We start from the raw sequence: 23,038 nt of genomic DNA on the forward strand, positions 1-23,038 counted from the left end.
TAAAATATTCTACGAACGACTTTATTGCTGTCGATTTTACAAAAAAATTATTCAAACGATCCATATTTTGTAAAGTACTTATCTACTCGTATTTATAAATATACTTTTAATTTTTATACTCACAAAAAAGTGCCTCTCTCTCTCTCTCTCTCTGTCTGCGTGCGTGTGTGTGTTTTTCATTCCTTCAAAATACATTAAAGTATAATTTAAAATAAGTTTTATGGTGGAACAACGTGGAACAATTAGTTTTTATAAATGTGTCATAATCATACGATTTTAAATAGTGAAATTAATACAAATTGTCGTTTCACTGATTAACTGCAGTTGTAAAAATATCATTTAATGAATTTTTTCTTGCTTTACTAACCTTAAAAAGTTGATTTCATTTCATCTGATTACAATTATTATCAAAATACAATTTTTCTACAACTTTAAACACATACGTCGTTTAGTAAGATAACTATCAACAATGCTCGAACAAAGATTGAACTATTACTACCACTACAACGGAGCAGGTAAACAGAAATCAACGAATTGATAAGTATTTCATGACCCTTACGGGTATACTAAAGCCAACTCAACAGAAAAAAAATCCCAACTAGATCCTTTTTTTTCTACTTTTGGTCAGTTTTTTCGGAATCGGCTACACTGTGCGATCCCCGGGAAAATTCAAAATACATTGTTTACAAAAGAATTTTTTTTCAAAAACTACTTTTGGAAGTTATATTATTCAATCATATAAAATTATGAAACGCACAGAAAAATAAATAAAGCAATGAATACATTGATTCCATGGTTACCAAGTTTAGATTTATACATACATTTTATGTGCATGCATTATCATAACAGCTAGTTCAAAACCTCAGAAATAGTTGTGGATGCGTTTTTGAGAATTTTAAAATTGATAGGCAAAGTAGTTGTGGTAAAATGGCAATTAAACAATTGAAAGTATTGTTGAAACATAGAGGTGAAAAGGTAACAAGAAGAAAATCGGAGGTTGTTGACAGAGATTCAGGATTGTTACAGGTTATATGTGTACATTTTTCTTGAGAATTACTAATAAATCTGTGGAATATTTATTTTCTTGGAAATAATCATAGGTTGATTCACAATGAAAAAAATGACAACTTTGGGCTTGTACCTCTGGAGGTTGATGAAGTTTTAAGGACTTCTACCCCAGATATTTAGAAAGACGTACATTCATCATGCCTAATATCTTTTTTTACTGGAAAAAATTTGCAAACTTTTTTGCCAAAACAGGGGGATTCCAGTATTTTACATGAAATTAAAAAAAAAATTAAAAATAAACTTTTTGTTACAATTCTACATATAATACTTAAACCCCCCTGTTTTGGTACTGCCATCCAGATGGTAGTACTTTATTAGTTAATTTACTTATGTTCAATCTTGTGCTGGTATATAAATAAATATAAGAAGCGTCAAATTTTGAAAGTTATTGAGTTTTATGTGGTTTTCCGATTGAAAAAACCGACTAGAAATAGACAAAAAAAATTTTTTTAAGTTTTTATTAGACACTTTCAATTGGGTGTAGTTCACTATAAAATAAAATCTGGCATGTAAAAATCTACAAGTTCTTGACTGGACCACTAATCGATAAGTTGCTATGTTTGTGACATGAACTTAATTCACGTAATGAATATGCTTTCCACTGCAATCTGAGGTACATTGAAATGTTCTGATAATTCGATATCACAAGGGTATCGACGTAACTTCCACAATACTAAAAACAGTAACTTAAGTACCGATAAATTACCAACGGTTAATTACAATCGTTCAAATTACAAATTATAAATAGCAGGCCCCAATGGATATAACACAGTCATAAATTTATCATAGTTCTTCTAATCCCGTTAGATAGAGTAAGTTTTTTGAACTGTTGAAAAATGATCATTTTTGCTCATTATTTATTATATTACCATTAAAATAAATTAATAACATTCTGAAGTGAATCTGGCAACGTTGTAATTAATACATTCGTGTATTCATAAGTTGGTACGTAACTAAAAGTATATAGTTTGTGACGTGGTAAATCGAAAGAGTACACGAGCACGTCACAGAACCCTTGACACTGACAATAAATGGGGAGAGTCTTGTAGCTAGCTCTCACTCTCCTGCGTGTGGCTTGCTGTAGTGTGCGGAACCCCTGTGTAGAACCGAGAGGCCACAGCGTTAAAAGTAGCTATAGAGCTCGGCCTGACTCTTCTGGAATTATAGTTCTTGCCCATAAGAGCAATGTTAACTGAAGCGATTGAGCAAGCGATGGCTCAGTTGGCTAGGTCGTAAATTGGCACGCGGGAGACCGTGGTTCGATTCCCGGCCAGTGTGACTTTTTCGGTCAAGTACCTCTGTGATTTTTCCCTTGTGCTTTTTCATCACGCAATTCTCCTCGTGAAGGGATGGGTGACCTTCACACAGCAAAAATTGCCTAATTCCCCCCTACCCCCCTCGTGTAATGGGGGGCCTCTCATCCCTTTTCTTATTACTTTCCCAAGTACTAAGTGTCCATAGTAGTGCCCTTATTGAAAAGAGCTGAACGTAGAGCACTATAATGTAAAAAAAGAAAAAAAAAAAAAAAACTGTAGCGATTTAAGGACTTTTTTTCTCAAAAATTTGTGTGGAAAAAAAAAATTTTTTTAATTCTTGTGTTTTCAGAGCGTGTGAAAGTACAACATTTATTTTTTCAGCGAGTAAATAAGCTATCCTCAAAAACGACTGAACCTCCTTAAAATGGTCTAAATATCTTTTTTCTATTAAAAAACGTTTTTTCTACCTTCAGCATTTTTATGCATCTGATTGGACTAACTGGGAAAATTATAAGCCACACTCCCTCTCATACTTTCTGTAGAGGTGCACATTATCAACGAAAACCATACACTTTTTAGATTATGATAAGATGACGCTAGATATTTGCAATATTATGGTACCTAATACACGCTGCCTATTGCAAGATTTGCTTGTAAGATTCATGCAATAGATTTTGTGTAATGGCTATGCTGCAAGTCTTGTGCACTTCTGCTGTCAGTGTTCTTTCTTTATAAGCCATTGCTTTATACAAAATATCCGTAGTGCAAGATCCACGTAAAACTTGCGCAAGATATCTTACGTATTCATCTTGCATTAAAATTACATTAGATACTGGAAGTAGACATCTAATGGTCTTACGTACTTCCTTTGCGTAAGATTGTGCTACTGGGGTAGTGCAATTATAAATGCAGTTTAACAATTAAAACTTTATTCTTATTTGAATAAAACAACTTATGTAATCTAATGTTTCTAAGCATTACAAGTAGAAAAATCTAAATCAATTAATTTGTCAGATTAATTTGCATTTAGATAACTTATGTCTCAAAGTTACTCCTATGATTTTAGAGGAAAACTACTAAGCGAAAAAAAAAATTGATAATCGACGAGGAACTCAATGGCTCGTAACAATTGACAAAAAAATTCTTTTAAATAGAAAAAAGTCAAGGTGTCATTATAAAAAGCGCCATGGTGTATTTGACTTGGACATTTTACAGAAGCAGAAAGTGAAGATCTTGGAGTTTTAGGAATCCCTACTACTCTTAGCATTGGTCTTCGATATCGACCAGAGGAACTGTCCACTCTAGCAGCCAAGACACGCTTCACGCGTAAAGAAATACAGATGATCTATCGGGGATTCAAACAGGAATGTCCAACTGGCTATCTTGATGAGGAGGCTTTTAAAATCATCTTTTCTCAATTTTTTCCCCAAGGTGGTAAGTAAAATTTCTAATTTACAAACTTTGATCATTAACTTTAATGTGTGACTATCTTAGTTCGTTGTGTTAAGGTACTGCTTGCTCTACTAAGTGTACTGAAGTTATCAGAAAAGTTTAAAGTTTTATGAATAATTTTTATTAATCTGTGTGTAAACTTCTCCTAGTGGTATTCTAACTCTTTTGAGTGCACAAAGAGGATTTTAAGTCTTTCTATGCTAAAAAGGTACCTATAAAGTTAATTAATTTTTCTTACTTTGGGCCTTGTTTAAAATTTAGATGCTTAGTGCACCCTCAGAAGGAAACATATTGGTTTGCACCTGGTGCAGATCCAATCAGGGCAAGCACAACGACAAACACAAGCCTGGTGTTGGCCCTGGTGACATATGCCACCAGGTGCGAAAACTACCATTTCGTTTCTTAGGCGATAAATATTTACTTATATTTTGCTTATTCAATTTCCTCTTAAGGTATTGAGTCCTGTAAATTCATTAAATCCCACTCAAATAAAGCTTCGTAAGTTGCAAAACTGCAATGTGTTACAACTGCAAAATTTAGTACGTATAATAGTGATTTGGCTTTAGTTATTTTTAGAAGTTATAAATTAAATTCACAAATATGATGACTCGTCTATGTCTCAGTTGTTTTGTGGACGACTTGTATACTTGTTTTTTTTACTGATTTGGGTTAGTACTAAACTATTCTAACCATAAGGATGGTTATAAAACTATGATGCAAATTGAAAAACTATTATAATCAATATTTCTCTTCTAATTTTTGATTTTTTCAACTGACACTGTATAAGTTATTTTTTTAATTCATTACAATTGTGCAGTAAAATGATTACAGAAACTCTAAGTGGTGCTTATAAAAGACAGAGAAAGTATTCAGGTTGTGTCTAAATTCAAGAAATAAAAAAATTCATTTCTAATATAAAAATTATAGGTTGGTGAGTGAATCAAATCAGAGATCACCATGGATCTTTCCTAGCTGGTGATTTTTTTTAGAAATTGAAACGTTTCGGGGGAATAATGGACTGTTAAAAACATCACTTAAATCTGCATATAGAACATATTACGTTTGGTTTTTGTGTTAAGAATTACCGTAACTCTCGAGGATTGAAAACTATTGTAAATAAAAATTTAACGAAAAATCGAAAATGTGAATGTAAGCCCCTTCAAATAATACACATTTAACTATTAAGCTTTGTAAAAGCTTGTGTATGTATTTATTTTATCTTGAAAGAAAAGAGGCTCCTATTTATTCAAGCAAATGAAGGGTTTCATTACATATAAAGTATTATGAATTGTAAGAGAAAAAGTATTCTGCATATAAGTTAATTCGTAAATGGATTAATAAGGTTGTTGAGGGTTCAGATTCTAGTTTTGGTATACTACGTACAAACTATAATAAAACTGTTTGAGCACGAGCATATTGATCAAAATACACAAAAAAGATATGCCAGCCTGAATCATTGGGACGACGATAAATTCACCTACGTATTGTCTGGATATTTTACCTCGTCCATAACACTCTCTAAAAAAACATTCATGGATTACTATAATCTTTTAAAAAAGTGTTTATCAATAACTATCGTAGGTTACTTTCTTTTGTTGTCATTTTTTTTCACTAATTTTAATATTGATTTAGTGTTACGGGACACATGTCCAAATCCATTTACCTGAACAGATAAATGTCCGAATGACAATTGCCTCAATTTTTTCTATCTGAATCAATTTTCTATGAAGACCCACGTAAAGTTTACAATTTATTTAAGATAAAGTGAAATTGCGTCCTACATCTTTGAGAAAATAAAATTCCCAGTAATCATCTTTGTAAGCGTCATAGTGACCTGTAACATGGTGCAGTCACCTCTGAGGTTCACCCCATTTTTTCTTTGGCACAGCTTTGACTTTTTTCCAAGGCTTCATTTAGCTACTGTGATTTTTACGTTAGTCTTTTTTTTCTGGAATTCTGTTAGGATCGAATATAAGTCTGGATGAATTTTTGCAACAACAAGCCAAAATCTGTTGTACCACTCTTCATTTAAATGGTAGGTAGTAGATCCTCTGGAGAATCTTCTCTCGGTAAGTCGTAGACTCTGGTGACATCGTCGACAGGTATAAATGCAAGTTCCAGAATCATATGTGTATATAAGCAAAGACTGCAATTGGCTGCATTATTGTGTGCTTCTTGAAGATCTCTAGCTAGCAGTCGCCGGTACACTGACTGTCCTAAATGAAAAAAGTAGCAGAATTTTATTGCCTCTAGAAATTGAGGTGAAGTCAGACATTATTTTCGTGAACGATCGCCAGCTTCTTCGCAACTCAGTGGTGGGAGTCTTGACCATATATAGTACGCTATACTGAGCGTTCTCTTTGAAGATAGTAACGCGCACACGAAGGGCAGGAGTACTCTCTCTGGAGACGCCGGCCGTGCAGCACTCTTGTGGAAGCCGACTATAGTGAATATTTGGATAAAGATGTTAGGACACGTCTACCAGAAATATCAAAATACATTGTCACACATGGTTGACGCGAAATTCTGTGAGTATATACCTGAAATGTGACGTTGAGAAATCACGTTCAACTACAAGACAGTAATTCCAGATTCAGGTAATAAGACAGGTACCTTCATTTAGTTTTTATAAGGTATCAAACGCAAATGGCGTTAAGTAAACAGTAGGATAAATCTAACTTTACAAGGATTTTTCGATGACATAACTTTCTGGATGTATAACACTTATTTCAAATTTAATGGCAAATTGTAGAAATAAACGCAATATAAATTAATAACTAGATGTTTTAATTCTAAGTTTTGCAGAACATGCACTTCATGCCTTGAAAAACATTTTCTTGGATTACTTAAAAGTAGTATTATTTTCTATAGAAGACATGTGAATAATTATTTTGTGATAGCCAATAAGGATTATTTGGATAGGTGTTTGTGTCAATTTAATAATAAAAAGTTATGCCATTTACAGTTCACTATTGAAAAAGACATTAACAAATCAATATATTTTTTAGATGTTACTCTGACAAGAGATATAAAGATGGCGGAATCATACATAATTGTAAAGGAAAAGCTACTGATTCAGGCAGATTTGTGCACTTTAATCTTACAAAAAAAAAATATAAATATAGTTAAAAACTACTCAAAAAGATATCCACTTAAATTTATTAATGATTATATTAATTGCAGATCATGGTACGTAAAAAATAGTAATTTAAAAAATAATAATTGTATTATGAGTCTAGATAAGAATAAAGAAAAAGTAAATTCAATCGTTATTTCACGTATTTAAAATCTTAGTCACAAATGTACATTATAAAGGTCTTATAACCAAGTTTTTCAAAAGCCAATCAAAAAATTTAAAGAGATTAATTAAGTTAGGGAATAAAAATGTTTACAAGTTAGACAAGTGTAATGTTCTTATAAAAAGTATTTATGTGTTTATTTGACCTGAGTATACAATACAAAACAACAGCAATGATATTGCAATGGTAATTCTGCAGAGGTAACGCTTTTAAATATTCATAGGTCAGTATGATATAAAAAGGGAAAAAAAGTTTTACAGCTATTAAGTCTTATACACTTATCTTAATACTTATTTTAGATAACATTTTTAATTTATGTCTATTCTTTTTCTACAGATAAAGACTTTATTTATCGAACATAACATGTAGTTTTCTGTATATTATTATTTCTTTTCTCTTGTTCTCATTTCTGTTTCTTTACTACATTTGCATCTGCATGTATGTTATCATCATTATTCAATTATTTACTATTCCTCAGTTATAAATTAAAAGCTTCCCATATCTACTTTTTTAGTGCATTATTAGTTCTATGGTGTTGTTTGTGAATTTTTTAAAGATTTATAGGCAACTCATTGTATAGTTTTATGAATGTAATGTAACTGTTATTAGTGATAACTGTTTTCAAAATTTTTGGTAATTGGAGAAGTGTTCTTGTGGTGTTGGTAATTTTATTTTTGACTTCTTCCCAAATGTCTTCTGTAGAAGCAATAGCCGTGTCGTCAGCGTAAGTCAAAACAGAGCCATGAGGCATGAAGGTTAGCAAGTCGTTCAAGTAAATAATTAATAGTAGTGGACCTAACATAGTTCCTTGCAGAACCAAAATAGTTAAGGTGCTGAAATTACTATTGGTGTGATTTATTGTTACTTTTCGTTTCTTGTTGCTAAGATAGCTTTTTATCAGTTTCGTAAGCTGTGTCTCTGATACCATAGCTAGGTAACTTTTTTAGCAGTATTTTATGATAAACCGTATTGATGGCCTTCGCTAGATCTTTAAAAAACATATTTCCTTACTTATTGTAAATTAATAAATCAATGTTTTGGAAGCATTTTAGGTATCTTCAGTTATTATAAATTCAAATTAGTTTCTAGCAAATATTATGTTCTCAACTTAAAACTTTGAAAGTCTGGAATGTTAAAATTTTTAAATATCTTTGCAAAGTTTGATATCAAGAAAATTGGTGTTTAATATATCACTTCTTGATTACTTCTAGATTTGGATACCACTTTAGTTTCTTTTAAGACATAGGGCCATTTTAATTGTATGATACGTAAATTACATATATGAGTTAAAAGCTCACATATGTAGCTAGTCAGTGATTTCAGCATCTTAGAATTCATTCCATCTATCCCACTATTTTTATTTCTTAGTTCACACATTGTAGTTTGTACTTCTTGTGTATAAGTAGGTGGTACAAAAATTTTTTTTTCACTCACTGAAGGTGGACGTCTTATAAAATGTATAAGTTTAGCAATCTTATCGCTTCAATCAATACCTGTAATACAGAAGTATGTATTAAAATAGTTTGCTTTTTCAACTTCGTACTGTAATAGTTTTGTATCTTTAACATGAATACTATTTACGTAAATGCACTGTTGTTGTCTAGTAGTTTTTTGCTGACTTTTAAGTTAATAATTTTTCATAGTTGCTTCAAGTTGGTACAGTTTTCGTTTTTAATTTTTTTTCATGTTCCATTTATGTGTCTTTTATTATTTTGTGCAAGATTTTATTTTATTACTTTAACGTGATTATTGTATTCTATTAAAAAATGTGTATTATCTTCATTATTTTACATTTTATTGCACAACATTTCTTTTCTTATGCAAGATATAATCATTGCTGGAATAATCCATGTTTTCCTTGGTATTGTACTGTGGTTTTTCTTATTTCTGTTTGCTTTACACTTTATATTATTCATACAGGATTGCACGTGTTTTATTTGAAGGCTTGGCTGTACTAGAGAAACTCAGATAAGTTCCATTTACCAACAAGTTGTTGTTGTTCTACTTTTTATTCTTGTTGTGTATCATATGGCTCCGAATCAATCAGCTCTAAGAAGATAAAAAAAGTTTTTTCATCATACATTCACAATGAACCATACTCATAATGATTGATTAACGAAAAAATTTATTTACCTTTGTATTCTGTGTATTTATTTACCTGCCATTCATTCATCATTATTTTTGGCGTCTTTTTTTCTATTTCCAATGGTTTGTGTAGAAGTCACAGCGCTTATCATTGATGATGGCGATGAAAAGAAATTATAACAATAAAATTATGTAAAAATATAACTGTAAAATTACTTTGATTTGAAGTCTTGAAATTTCTGACTTATTTTTTTATAGTGGTCAAATAATGGTTTTAAACAGACACTATTTCGTCAATTGAGCGATAAAATTTTGGCTACCACAACCACAGAAATGTCACTATTTTTTTTACAAATCTAATACAACACACTCACCACGTTGTTAAAAACGAACCCTCCGAATATTTTTCTCAGCACATTTTTAAGTTCTTGCACTGATGCATTCGGTAGCACCTTATTAATATAATTCACTGGATATTTCAATTTAATCGTTTCATGAAGCCTAAGTCCGTACATAACATACTACAATACCATAGATCAAAATTTTTCAATCATAGAATTCATGATGAACACGCTAGCTCGTTTCAACGGCTAAAGAAATACGTTTTGGCTACGAGTGCCTGATAGACACTGACGTTTCTTTTTAGTCTTAAGTTCCTCATCAACTTCGCATCTTCTCCTCTTTTACCCTACTCTTGAGAAAAACGCAAGACGAGGGGAGTATGAAAATTTTACGAAAACCAAGGGACTTGTTTTAATCATTGTTTATGTGAAGTTTTTTAAGAGATTTTTCGAGAGCTCGTAAAAATTTGACTTTGACTTGAAAAAAAGCCACAGACTCTTCTTTCCCAAAGCTCTGTATCTTCTCTTTTTTTACCATACCCTTGCAAGAAACACTAAGATGGGAGTGTACAAAAATCACATAAATAATGAGTAAGAACATCTCTTAATTTTAGTAAAGTTTTTAACGATTTTTCGAGAACTCGTAAAATTTAGTTTTGACTCGCAAGAAAGCCATAGTCACTTCTTTCATAGGGTAATGTTTCACTTTTTACAACTCCAAAGTCAAATCTTATATGAAATTACTAGGGATACAATTTAATGGCTTGTTGTGGGTTTAGGTACGCGGTGTAGCTTTCATATGGTTTCAATACGCAATGGCAACATCCTACGAGCTAACAACTTTCGATCCCAACAACTGAAAGTTTCCATGCAACCATCTCCTTAAAAAAAGTGTGAGATAGTAAAAGATGACAAAATGAGGTTAGGAGAGAAAAAAGAAGGATAGAAAGTGAGATCTGATAAACAGGCAGCCCCATTTTTTCTTCTATCCAATCCTATTTTAGTCGTGTGTCAGTAGCCGAGCAACTGATAGGTTGAGAGCACCCCAACCAGTCGTAAATAGCCCATTTTATTATTGCAAATATTTAGTGGTACAGTGGCCACTAGTACAAATAAATTTTTTTATCGTTTAAAAATGACAATGGCAAAAGTTGTTTCAAAACGTAAAAGGGATGCATTTCTTCATTACGAAAACTCCTTCAAGTCACACGAAGACAGAAACACTGGTCCCTTGTCTTATTCTAGCTTAAATATATTAACTACTACATACGCTCCAAACACATTTTGCACAAAAAAAATCTCTGTTGGATTATACTTTAATTTTAACAAACAAGTGCTCGAACCTTTGATTTTTTTATCGAGAAATAAAATCACGAAAAGGTTAACTCTTAGTTTAAGAATGGGAAGTAAAATGCAAAATCATTTTGTAGTTATCTTAGATTATTTTAATAATTAGAATAATGAGCTATTAAATCGAATACATTTTAGTGACATAGAGTTGTTGTTTACTATATCTTATGGAACAAAATCTATTATATTTGATTTTTATCTGACGACAATAAGCACGATGGGAATAAAAAAATCCCTTTAGTACTACAGTAGTAATGCAGAAACCAACTTTTTGCGGACTCGCAGCTGCAAGTGTGTGTGTAGACAAAATACCTTATTGTATCAAACGTGTTACGATATAATTCAATAAATGTAAGAATTTAACTACCGAAGAAATTATTCTTGTGCTGAAAAATACTGATACAGTTAAAAAATTGATGATTCGGTACTAGAAGGTGTTGTAAAGAAAAATTTGGATCAAGTTAAAGAAATTGTAAGAAAAAAATTCCAGTTGCCTAGAGACAACGTATTTTTGCAACATTATTTTGAAATTGTTTTTTTAAAGTTAACAAATATGTGTGCAAAAATATTTGTAATGGAAGTAAGGTCTAAGTTGTAGAATAAATAATTTTATGTACAAGAAGATATAAATGGTTTTAAAATTTATAACTAGGATTTTTCTTATTCTTACTTTTTTCACGTCTTATCTCTTTTTTTCTCAAGACAACCTACTCTGATACAATCAGACATAACTGTATCCCATAAATATTAACTTTTATAGCTCCTCTGATATCCTATCCCTCCAATCTTCGTAATTTCACCTACCCGCGACCTTTCTTTAACTCCCATTGTTTGAGCCACACTGCATCACATATGTTTTTCCATCCCTCACCCCCTCTATAAATTAAAATTTCCCTCGTAACCAAGAGATTTTATAGCTCTTTGACTTCCATAGTTCCCATAATTTCTTTTACTTGCTTGATACATCTTATCTTATTTCTCAACCTCCTTTCTTTTTGTTAGAAGACATAAGGCTCTTCCACCCTCACAACGTACGGTCAACAGGTTTTTTTACGAAATCGTAAAAAAAATAGCTCTCTTACTCATTTGCTACCCTGATTTTCTCACCCTACGATTAGGTCAGTTGCTAGAGGATGTTAACCTCAAGTTAAGAGCATATAATATTCGGTCTGCATTAACACACATTCAAAATACCTCTCATACAGGTCTACTATCCTGATACTTTAGCGCTACTTTTCCTCCTGCATCAGTAAACAAAAGAAATACCGTGTGTCTTTGACGCCACCTCCCACCGATACAGAAGATGCAAGGGAGGCAGGATCACTCCAGAAGTCCTATATTTTACTTTTCCAGTCTCCTCACCCATCCTCCAAGACTTCACCCGATTTTAAAAATCGCGGCACTTTTCGAAGGTCCCAAAATTTTTTGGCTAGGGACCCCTCTCCTTTCAACTGATTTTAAAAACTGCACCACTTTTCGAAGGCCCCAAAAAACCCCAACTAGGGACCTCTTACCCCTCTCCTTCCCCTCTTCTGCCATCCACCCCTCCTGGAACAGCACGCACGACCAAACACTCACCATGGGCCCCGACCACCGGTGCCAGACGGTGACGTCAGAGTTGTTTGGAAATCGTTCACCCTTACTACTTAAACGTTTTTAAATTTCATTGCAATATATTTGTATGTATAAATCGTTTTTCAACGTAAAAATTTTTTTATTTTGCTTACTGCTTAATATTTAAGTTGGTATTTTTTTAAGCCACAAATCAATAATTACTTAGTATTCAGCTAAATAATCAAATAAAAGTTTTATCTGGTGAAAAATCAATCTCAAATAATACTTCAGGATCTCATTTTTCAAGAAAAAGTTGTAATTATTACGCTAAAAATATACGTAGTCCTATTGACATAATAACCGAAGCTGCCGTAGATGCTTTTGATGCTTGTAGAATTTCATCCACAAACTCTGTATGTTTAATAAGCGTTATAGCAAATACACTACGTTTCGACTTTGGACAATTAATTTCAAATTCCAGCTCGTTTCATAGGGCATGACTTAAAGTTCAAGAAAAGAAGCAAATAATCTGAAATTATTATTTTTTATTAAATCTTAGATCAGCAATTGTACATTAGCATAGTGAAATCAAACCTGGCACATGGTTGTGTAAGAAAGTTGATCGTTTACTGATCATTGTGGGTAACAGTAAAGAAGATAAGATATTAACTACACTGGCTGTTAATAAGGAAAAAGGTATGATGTGCGCAGAAGCCATTAAAAAAGCTCTAGTTTAATGGGGTCTGACAGAAAAAATTTAAGCGTTTTTGTTGGTATGCGAGAAGGATAGGTATGAGAGACTTGAGGCAGACCAAATAAATATATGTTAAGTATATTTATTATATAAAATGTATTAGTGTACAAAAGACAAAAGGCGGGCGAGATGCTCACAGGTCGAGCGCCGCAACGGATCTTTAGGTATTAGTATAGGTACCGCAATAGCGCAGCATGGCACGCGCGGGTTTGTAGGTGCCCCACTCCTATATGTATGATACTACTATAGATCGGAGTGTAACGTTGGTAATACAAAAAAACGCAAAAATCAAGTGGTGCGGTAGCGCCACATGCAAGTTTGAGTAGCAGACGGTGCATGGCTACCGCGACACTATATACGCTCAAATTCGCATTTTGAATTTTCGAAATGGTAAAAAATTTATTTAACATCATCATATATGTAGTAGTGTGATGTTATTTGGCTTTTCTGATGCTAAACTATGATTTGAAAAAAAAATCCCGACCAGAAAAGCTTTTTTAATTGTTTTATCATATATACGTTCTTGAAAAGTGCTGATTTCATTTCAAGAATTTTTACGTTCAGACCAAAAAGTTCCGACTCATAAGTTAGCCGCGGGCGAACTTTAGTAGTATATATCGAGCTAGTGTTCAGTTCAATGTGAAGTTAGTCGCGCTAAGAGTATTTACTTTATTTGTATCATTATATATATATATATATATATATATATATATATATATGTGGGTGTGTATATTATGATAATAATAAATTCAAGGTACTGAAACAATCAATATATCAGATCTCATCTCATCTCATCTCAGAAAAATATACAATAATTTCAATGATAAGCATCACATCGATAAATTTTCTTGATTCCCTGGTCATTGTTAAACACACACAGTGGCGCTGTAGTAGCATTTCTTGATACCCTAGTCACAGTAGGCTATGGACGCGCAGTACGTTGCGAAGTTCATGTGGTCGTTACGAACGAATCGTATCGACGCCGGTGTCAGAATCAACACAATCATGTAATTCGTTGCCAAGACTGTGATAGGTGAATAACTACGGAACAGCCTGATTATATTGTCAGGTTACAATTACTTAAATCAACAACAAAATCTTATACACTACAAAAAATTGTAGATGACAATATAGGAGATTGGATGACTTCTACAATTGATTGAGGTAATGGCTGTAAACGGAAAATAATAAAAAAGACTGATATAACTGTGAGCAATAGTGTAATTCTAGTACAATTAGAACTATTTTTTGTGACCGAATATGGTACCCATGAAGTCAATACTGTCAATGTTCAACCCAATAATGCTATTTATAAAATAGTTGGTCTTAAGATTAATGAAATACCACAATCAAAAATAAAAATAGGGAAAAGAATGTATAAGGCTATTAGTGGTATATTTCATCATGGCACAACAACTTCTAGCGGGCATTATACTAATACGCTCCATCAAGGAAATCAATGGATGAAAGTGAATAATGAAAACGTTCAGAAAAGACCTTGGCCAAGATGTGCTAAAGATCTTTACAATTTGATCTTAGAACAAATCCCTTAAGAAATCGTAAGGAAAGAATTTTATATCAGAAAAGTTATGAAATCTATAAAAAAAATACCTTTAAAAATAAGTATAAAGTTCTGAAAGTTTGAGGTTATTGTCTCTGAAGGTAATCATATTCATTTATAATAAGTAATTTTTGGGAAAGAAAAATTTTGATCATACAACCAATCCCCTGAGAAATTCTAAGGAATGAATTTTTATCAGACAAGTTATGAAATCTATAAAAAAAACTACCTTTAAAAAAAGTATAAAGTTATGCAAGTTTGAGGTTATTGTCTCTGAAGGTATTTATAATCAATTATGAGAAATTAATTGCAAATATAAAACGTAATTAATTATAATATTAATTAAAAAAAATTATAACACCTATAAGGCAAGAACGAATTCTGTTTTTTCAATTTAAATAAAGAAATTTTTAATATCATCTTAGGCATGAGAAAGCAGTGAAATCTAAAATTAATAGACAAATTTGAAGACAAATCAAATTAAAATATTTCAGTACATAACAAAATAACTATTACATAATTGATTTTTTATTAAAAAATTTTTCTTCACGAAAAAAACTAAAAAGATTAAAGACAGCAAAAAAAATTTTTTAAGTAAATTGTATTTTTCGTTTTTAAACAAAGTGATGAAATGCGAGAAATATTTTTTGCACGTACATTTTATAACTTTCTAAGACCGAAAACCATATTATTTGTATACATTCTGTATACTAATAATACAGTTTTTGGTCTTAGGAAGTTATGAAATCAACAAAAAAATTCAAGTTTTTCTTTTGTCATTAGTAGTAATTTAATTGAATATAATACAATCATAAAAAATTTATTTCCAAGATAAAAAATAATTGATTATAATATATATTTAAAAAATTATAAATCCCATAAATCAAGAATGAATTCAGTTTTTTTAATTGCAATACAGATGTTTTTAATAGCATCTTTGGCATTAGAAAGCAGTGAAATCTAAAATTAATAGACAAAGTTAAAGATAAATCAAATTCAAATATTTCGGAATATAACAAAATAATATATTTTTTAACAAAAAAAACTTCTTCACGAATAACTGAGCAGATTAAAGAAAGCAAAACATTTTTGACGTACATTGTATTTCCGTTTTTAAATGAAATGATGAAATGTGAAAAATTTTTTTTGCATACATACATTTCGTATACTAATAATACAGTTTTTGGTCTTGGGAAGTAATGAAATCAACGAAAAAATTCAAGTTGCTCTTTTGTAACTAATAGTAATTTAATTGAATATAATCAACCACTGGAATAACACGGTTATATCTAACATTACTCGTGAAGGATATTATATTGAATAATATAGTACGTATTACATAACTTGCCGGGACTGATTTTCGAGTTCTAGATGTTATATATTAACAGTAATAGATAATTTTTCGTACAACAATTAATCATTAATTAGTTTATTAATTTTATAAAGTACCTTTAAGTATGCATTTAGTATTAATTCGTTTATTAATAATTTTTTTGCTAAATAATAATAATTTTAAAATAAATTTTAAATAACATTTTAATGGTGCTTATAAGTCAATCAATGATTCGTAAAATAAATGGACAAAAAAAAAGTTCGTACCATGGTAGAAATCGACCATTTTTTCAAAATTTATATAATGTTTTTTCCAATTTTTTTCCAGCATTTTACAGCTATTTTGTCAAAATATAAAATTCTGGAAAAAGGCTAGAAAAAACGTTTTATAAATGCTCACAAAATAATCAATTGTCTACCAGGGTACAAATTGAATTTTTGTTTTTCTATTTGTTTTTTTACAAAGAATTTGTTCTTCTGTACATTCAACGAAACGCAAGCTTGAGGAGCAAATTGAAACAACTTATTATAACATTTAAATAAAATATTTTTTTCTTGGTTGGTGATTAACTATTGACTTTATAATCAACTAATTAGAAATATACGAAAAAATTGACATATACATTCTGTTATCCGTAAAAACTTGGTATTGATTGTTCATCAAAAAACTCAAAAATCAGTCCCGGCAAGTTATGTAATACGTACTACATTATTCAATATAATATCCTTCACGAGTAATGTTAGATATAACCGTGTTATTCCAGTGGTTGATGATATTTAATTAAATTACTACTAGTTACAAAAGAAAAACTTGAATTTTTTTGTTGATTTCATTACTACTTGCATAACTTTATACTTTTTTTTAAAGGTAGTTTTTTTTATAGATTTCATAACTTGTCTGATAAAAATTCATTTCTTAGAATTTCTCAGGGGATTGGTTGTATGATCAAAATTTTTCTTTCCCAAAAATTACTTATTATCATTGAATATGATTACCTTTAGAGACAATAACCTCAAACTTTCAGAACTTTATACTTTTTTTTTAAAAGTAGTTTTTTTATAGATATACCTATACCAACAGTTTTACAAAGATGCAAAAAATGATAATTTAAAAAAAGTAAAAAGTGCAGAAGTTCTTCTCGAACAACTCCTTACGATGCTTGTTTTACTGACCCTGTAGGCATCACATTAGTGAGATTGTATTGGCTGGAATTTTTTAATTAAAAATGTCTGGATCTACCAGACTTGATGTACCCACATTCAAAAGATTTCGTTACTAATGGACAAGCCTTGCTTCTAGATTTCGTTGTTGTAACAATTTATTTGCTTTCCCTTTTCCTTCCAGAGACGGGGAAGCTCGGCACAGATCTCCTTTCGGTACTGAACGACGATAAAAAGGTGGATACGGAGTAAAATAGTGCCTCAGAAAAACTGCAGTTGCCTGCTTCCAAGTCGTCGAACTTCCTTACAGAAAGCAGCGTAATGAATTATTTTTTAGAAATTACTTGTAATAGAAAATAATTTGATTTTTATTTTCAACTATGAGAATATTTGTTATCGGAAAATACATTGATATATCTGAGACTGTTCGCTTCGAAAACGTACCACCATCTGTATGTACCATCGGCATGATGATAAATACATCAATATTTGCTTGTAAGCCTTTGGATAAATCCCATTAACAAAATGTAACTAGAAATTTCAAACCAACAAATTAAAAACTACAATAAGAAGAATCTGTCATATTTTCTTTATTTTCGACCAAGATTAAAGTTTTTTTAAATTAAAAGTATAGGATAGTGCTTGTAATAAAAGCGCCTAGGTACGGTTATAATTAGTTTCTGGTAAGACCGAAGTTTTCTTCACACGTGTAGCAAAAAAAAATATCAAATAAAAAGTGATCAAATAGTAAAATAAAGAATTATACAAGAAATCTTTATTACACATAAGTATGCGAACTTTACTAGTCAAAAGAACTGTATACGGAAATATTATCAGTTATCATCCGGATCTACAACTATTTCACGAAGTAAGCAATTAATTAATAGAGGTGTACATCACATTTTCTTAAAAATGGAGAATAATGAGTCTTAATGATTATTAGGATCTTTTATAAATAGTTTGAAATAAGATTCTTAAAGCGTCCAAGACATCGATGAAATTTTTGTTGGATCTCCAAAATGCATGAAAATATTTCTTATATCAATAACTGTGAGATTATATGCAGTAAAATGAATTAAAATTTCATGTTTCTTTTTCAGGCATCGTCTAAACTGTACATTTATGAGTATGATTCACGAGCTTATAACGCTCTTTAAGCCCTTTTTTTTTAAACTAAAGCATCACAATACTTATTTATGATTTGAATTTTGTTGTACTAAATGCAGAAAAACTTCCTTAGTTGGCATGAAAAATGAGCATATGCATGAGTGGATGCGATGCAATTTCACATGTACACTTACAAATGTTATTCTCAAGTAATCGAGTGACATTGTTTGTTTTTTAGAAAAATTAAATTTACATCTGAAATTGATAACATGTTAAATCAGATACTGTTTTTGGATTTCATGTTTTGTTTTGTTAACGTATTCTTCTGTAAGTTTAACTGCTACTGAGGAAGTATTATTTACTACTCGTAAACATTTAACAATGTCCATGCCTCTCAAAAAATTGACTTTGCTGGATGAACTTTTAGGAGGGATTCATAAAAAATCTTTATTTATATCGATTTGCTCAGATCAGTTTGATTATCTTAAAAATAACAAGATACATTACTGTCAAAAAAGTATAACGCACTAGCTTTAGAACTTAAGAACCGTATAGGGCTTCTGAATTTTTTTTAAGCTGTATACTTCAAGGTCAACTGTTTTGAAATTATAGAGCTTTCTCACAAAAATTAGATCATTATCAGGTACTTCAACAATATTAAGAGGTTAAAATCACACTTCTAAGTATGCTAAAGCAATAAAAAAACTTCCTACAGATTTTCTCTCACTTTTGCCGTTAAATGAAGAACATCTTGAAATAAATAGATTTTTAGTGAATAAATGGCCATAGCCATCTGTTTGGCGGAGTAAAAAGCTCTAGGTTTGTAAAATTTAACGCTGGTAGAAGGTGCAGGTCCTAAAACCATCGAGGTCAATTCAACGAGTTCCTTATAGTGATCACGTAGTTGGTGTTTATTAAAAAATTTTTGAGCAAAATGAATCACTTTATTTTTACATTTTTCTAGTGACGATTGTAGATTCCTTAATGATTTAGAATTAAATATCGTTTTATTAAGGCCCGCCCGTTAGTCATGAAATTTTTAAGTCTTTCAAATCTCCAGTTTTAAAATGATTTGAATTTATTTATCCATCGTAGCGCTCTTTTGATTTGATTTTAAATCAGTTATGTTTTTGTAAGTAAGATTTTGGGGACTGATTAGTCTGCTGACTCATTCTACAAAAAAATCTTTATACGTAGGTAACAGATCCCCTTATCTAAGAGCAGCAGTAGGGGATAGTCAGGCTAGTTTACCAGAAACAAGTTCGAATGGGGTGAACTTTGTGCTTTCGTGTACAGAGGTGTTGTAATTTAATATATCTATTTTGACTCATTCATCCCATTTGTCGTCGGAGTCGGTAAACTGTTAGAAAAATTCTGCAAGAGCATAGTGAAATTTTTCCAAGGAATCGTTTGACTTGGAATAAAATGATGTAGTCCTAAACGTTTTCATCTTGAATCGCTTAGCTATGTATGGCATTGGTTTACCAAACAAATTTCTATTCTAGTCTGTTAAGATTACCTTTGGGAGACCGAAAGTACAAATGAGTTATTTGTTAAATGCATCCACTATGGTTGATACTAACATGTTACGTAATGGTACGGTGAGATCGAATTTTAATCATTGATCTTAAATAGTCAAACTGTCCTCGGAACCATTCTCTGCTTTTTTTATAGGACGTGCAATATCTATGGCAAGTTAATCAAACGCTGTGCTAGGAATATCAGTTATCATACTGGCTATTTGATTCTTACGTAAACGAGTTTCTTTCACTGACACTTGATGCAACGTTGTGTATCTTCCTTTAGATTTTCTCAGTAATACTTTTGCCTTGTACAGTTAAAGGTTTTGAAAACGCTTCTGTGTGATACAATAAGTGATTGGTGTAGTTTATAAAAGCTTTGGTCTATTTTGTTTAGTGCTGTCCATTGGAATTGAGTATCCTTTTGGCGTAATTTAGTAAGTACATAAGCTATCTTGGCAAAGTTTTAACGAATCTACAATAATGACCAGCGAAACCCAAGAACTACCTTAGATTTTTTTAAGTCTTTGGTGCAGGAAATTTTTTTTAACTGCTTTAATTCTTTTTGAGTCTAGTTTAAGGCCTTCCTTGCTTAACACATGGCCTAAGTAAATTACTAATTTCTTTAAAAATTCGTATTTTTTCACCTTCAATTTGAGACTAGCTTTCCTTAGTCTTTCTGCTTGCATGTTAAATTTCTTGTCGTGTTCTTGCAATAAGTTAGAATATATGACAATGTAGTCGAAATCAATAAATAACATTACTTTTTGTAGATCTTTTCATAACGTGTTTAATAATCACTAAAGGTTTCTGGGGAATTTTGAGTCCAAACGGCAGGATAAGAAATTTGTAGTTGCCATATGGGGTGCTAAAAGCTGTTTTGTGTGAATCTTGGGGGTCCATTTTGATTTGGTAAAATTCAGAAGCTAAGTATAAGATATTGTAATTCCTGGCCTTATTGACCTGATCTAGAATCTTATTGATGTCCAGGAATGGAAAGGTATCGCCGATTAATTTCTCATGTAGTGCCCTGAAGTCTAAAACTAATCTATATTTTAGTTTACCGTAAAAGTCGAGTCTTCATTGATGACCTAAAGAGTTGAATTATAAGGTGAACTGGAGGGCTGTAGAATACTATCATTTAGTAGCTCTTGCACTTGTTTGCTAATGACGTTCTTGAGACTGTGAGAGTACTTGTACTGTTTCAAGATTACTGAGTCTTCGTCCCCCATTTTACACACAGTAATAGAAGTACATTTCTATAACTTTCTATTAAAATTTAAAGTTGGATTTTTTTCCATTTTTTAAGGTGATCAGTATTTATTAGATTGGTGAGTTCCTGATGCTATATATCAAGCATTGGGAGTATTTGTTGGTTAGGCTGACTTGACTCTATATCTTGAATCTAAAGGTTCTCAGTATCAGGTGGCATGGAATAGAGGATATCGTGCGTTTTACATTGAAAGAGATACACTATGTGTTTAATTACAAATTCATTAAAGTTGTGTGCGTTCTCTGCATTTTAATTATTTATTGGATTAAGTATACTCGATGAACTGTTTAGCATATTCCAGTAAGTATTTTTGTGTTTTTGTGTTTCGAATAAATTGTAAATATGGAACTAGCCTTGTATGGTTGGTCATGGTTTTATTAAAAAAATTAATAAGAGCTTTTGCATCGTCGAGGAATTTGGAGCCAACTATATCATTGTATGGGAGTTCCAAGTCATTTGCAACTACATTAAATGCTGTTTTAACTCCTAACAATTTTATACTCCTAATAGTTTTACTGGAGCATTTATAGTGATTGAATTTAAACCTTATTGCTGAATTTGATCGGGTCATCTAAATAGATAACAAAAAGGTGTATGACCTTCTTTTATGATGTTTATGCTAGTGCTGGTGTTGAGAAAAAGTACTCCTGCATATTTAACGAAGATAAAGAGTAAATTATTATACAACCTATCGATTCAAATATGGTAAGGTGATTTTTGTCAGTTTAATCATTAAAAATAAGGGAAATTTTTATCAAATTAATCATGGAATTGCGTGTGTTGTACCAAATTTTTGCGTTGAGTTCTCTCAAAGCATTTGAACTCAAAATCCCTGAATACATTATAGAAAAATCGTCAGATACGATCAGGAGTTATATTTGCTGGTCTGCTATTTTTATTACAGAACTAAACTCATTATCACAGTTGAGTTGCTTTTCTTTAAGATGTATTTTCTTCCTTAATTCTCATTACATTCTTTGGGACTGAGTTATTCTTTGCAAGGTTGGCTTCTGAGCTGCTATCTATTAGAAAAAGGTGGTTTGGATTTTCCTTGTGGACGAGGATTTTTATGAAAGAAATGTATTCTTTCATAGGTGTGTTTGTTCCAATAGTGCCGAGTAATAAATCGCTTCTTGATACTGCTTCATTTAGTGGCACATTTGTGTTTGCAACCCTCCTGGTGCACCCTCTGTCGAGAGAGATTTTTTATTTCCCTGATTCTGACACTAGTAAAATTTGCTTCTTGTACATTCTTGGCTAACATGATCCCCTTTTTGTGGTATCTACAGACTTTCTGTGATGCACGTCATTCTACAGGTAGAGTTTTGAGAGGGCAGACCGCTACTATATGTCCCGGATTGTTGCAAAATCAGCAGATTCATTTCTGAGTCGTTTTGGTGCTTCCACTTTGCGCACAACCTTTTGATTGGTGCTCGATGTGGTCACATAGTTGGCACTTAACATAGGAAATGAATTTCAATTTAACGATTGACCTTTATATATTTACATAGTGGCCCACTCTGTTACAAAGCTGGCAAACTTACTGCGATGGACAGTGAGTAGCTGAGTGTCCTGATTAACCACAGATTTGACATTTCTGAGTATCTCTGTTTTTTTTGTAGGATTCTTTAGAATTATGACTGCTTCTTTAAAATAATTGCACGCATTGATATACATTCTTTTAAATGCAGTGATTGCCCATATAACCTACTTGGAAGCAGATCTGATAATTTCTTCTGGACTTCTGAAGTGTGGGCTGACATAATGAACGTAAACTGTCAAGTTTTTTCTTAATAGCAACTGCTTCTGTTACAATGTCAGTAGAATCCCTATTACTTATGAGGATCTGCCTTATTTTTAGTTTTAATACTATCTTGAAGCAGTTTTGGCTATATTTTTAATATTTTTTTAATAACTTTTAGTAT

At 31.5% G+C, this 23,038-nt stretch overlaps 1 protein-coding gene across 1 annotated transcript in view; it reads left to right on the forward strand.

Moving 5' to 3' along the window:
• Positions 1-23,038, forward strand: part of LOC106639008 (A-type potassium channel modulatory protein KCNIP1) — a 303,976-nt gene that overhangs the window by 82,195 nt on the left and 198,743 nt on the right. The window contains exon 2 of the mRNA XM_014352436.2: positions 3,540-3,758. Within this exon, the coding sequence (XP_014207922.2) occupies positions 3,540-3,758 (219 nt within the window). The remainder of the gene's footprint in view (positions 1-3,539; positions 3,759-23,038) is intronic.

This window comes from Copidosoma floridanum, unplaced genomic scaffold (genome assembly GCF_036245765.1).
Source record: "Copidosoma floridanum isolate Cflo_tuat_1 unplaced genomic scaffold, Cflo_Japanese_pri ptg000005l, whole genome shotgun sequence".
NCBI lineage: Eukaryota > Metazoa > Arthropoda > Insecta > Hymenoptera > Encyrtidae > Copidosoma > Copidosoma floridanum.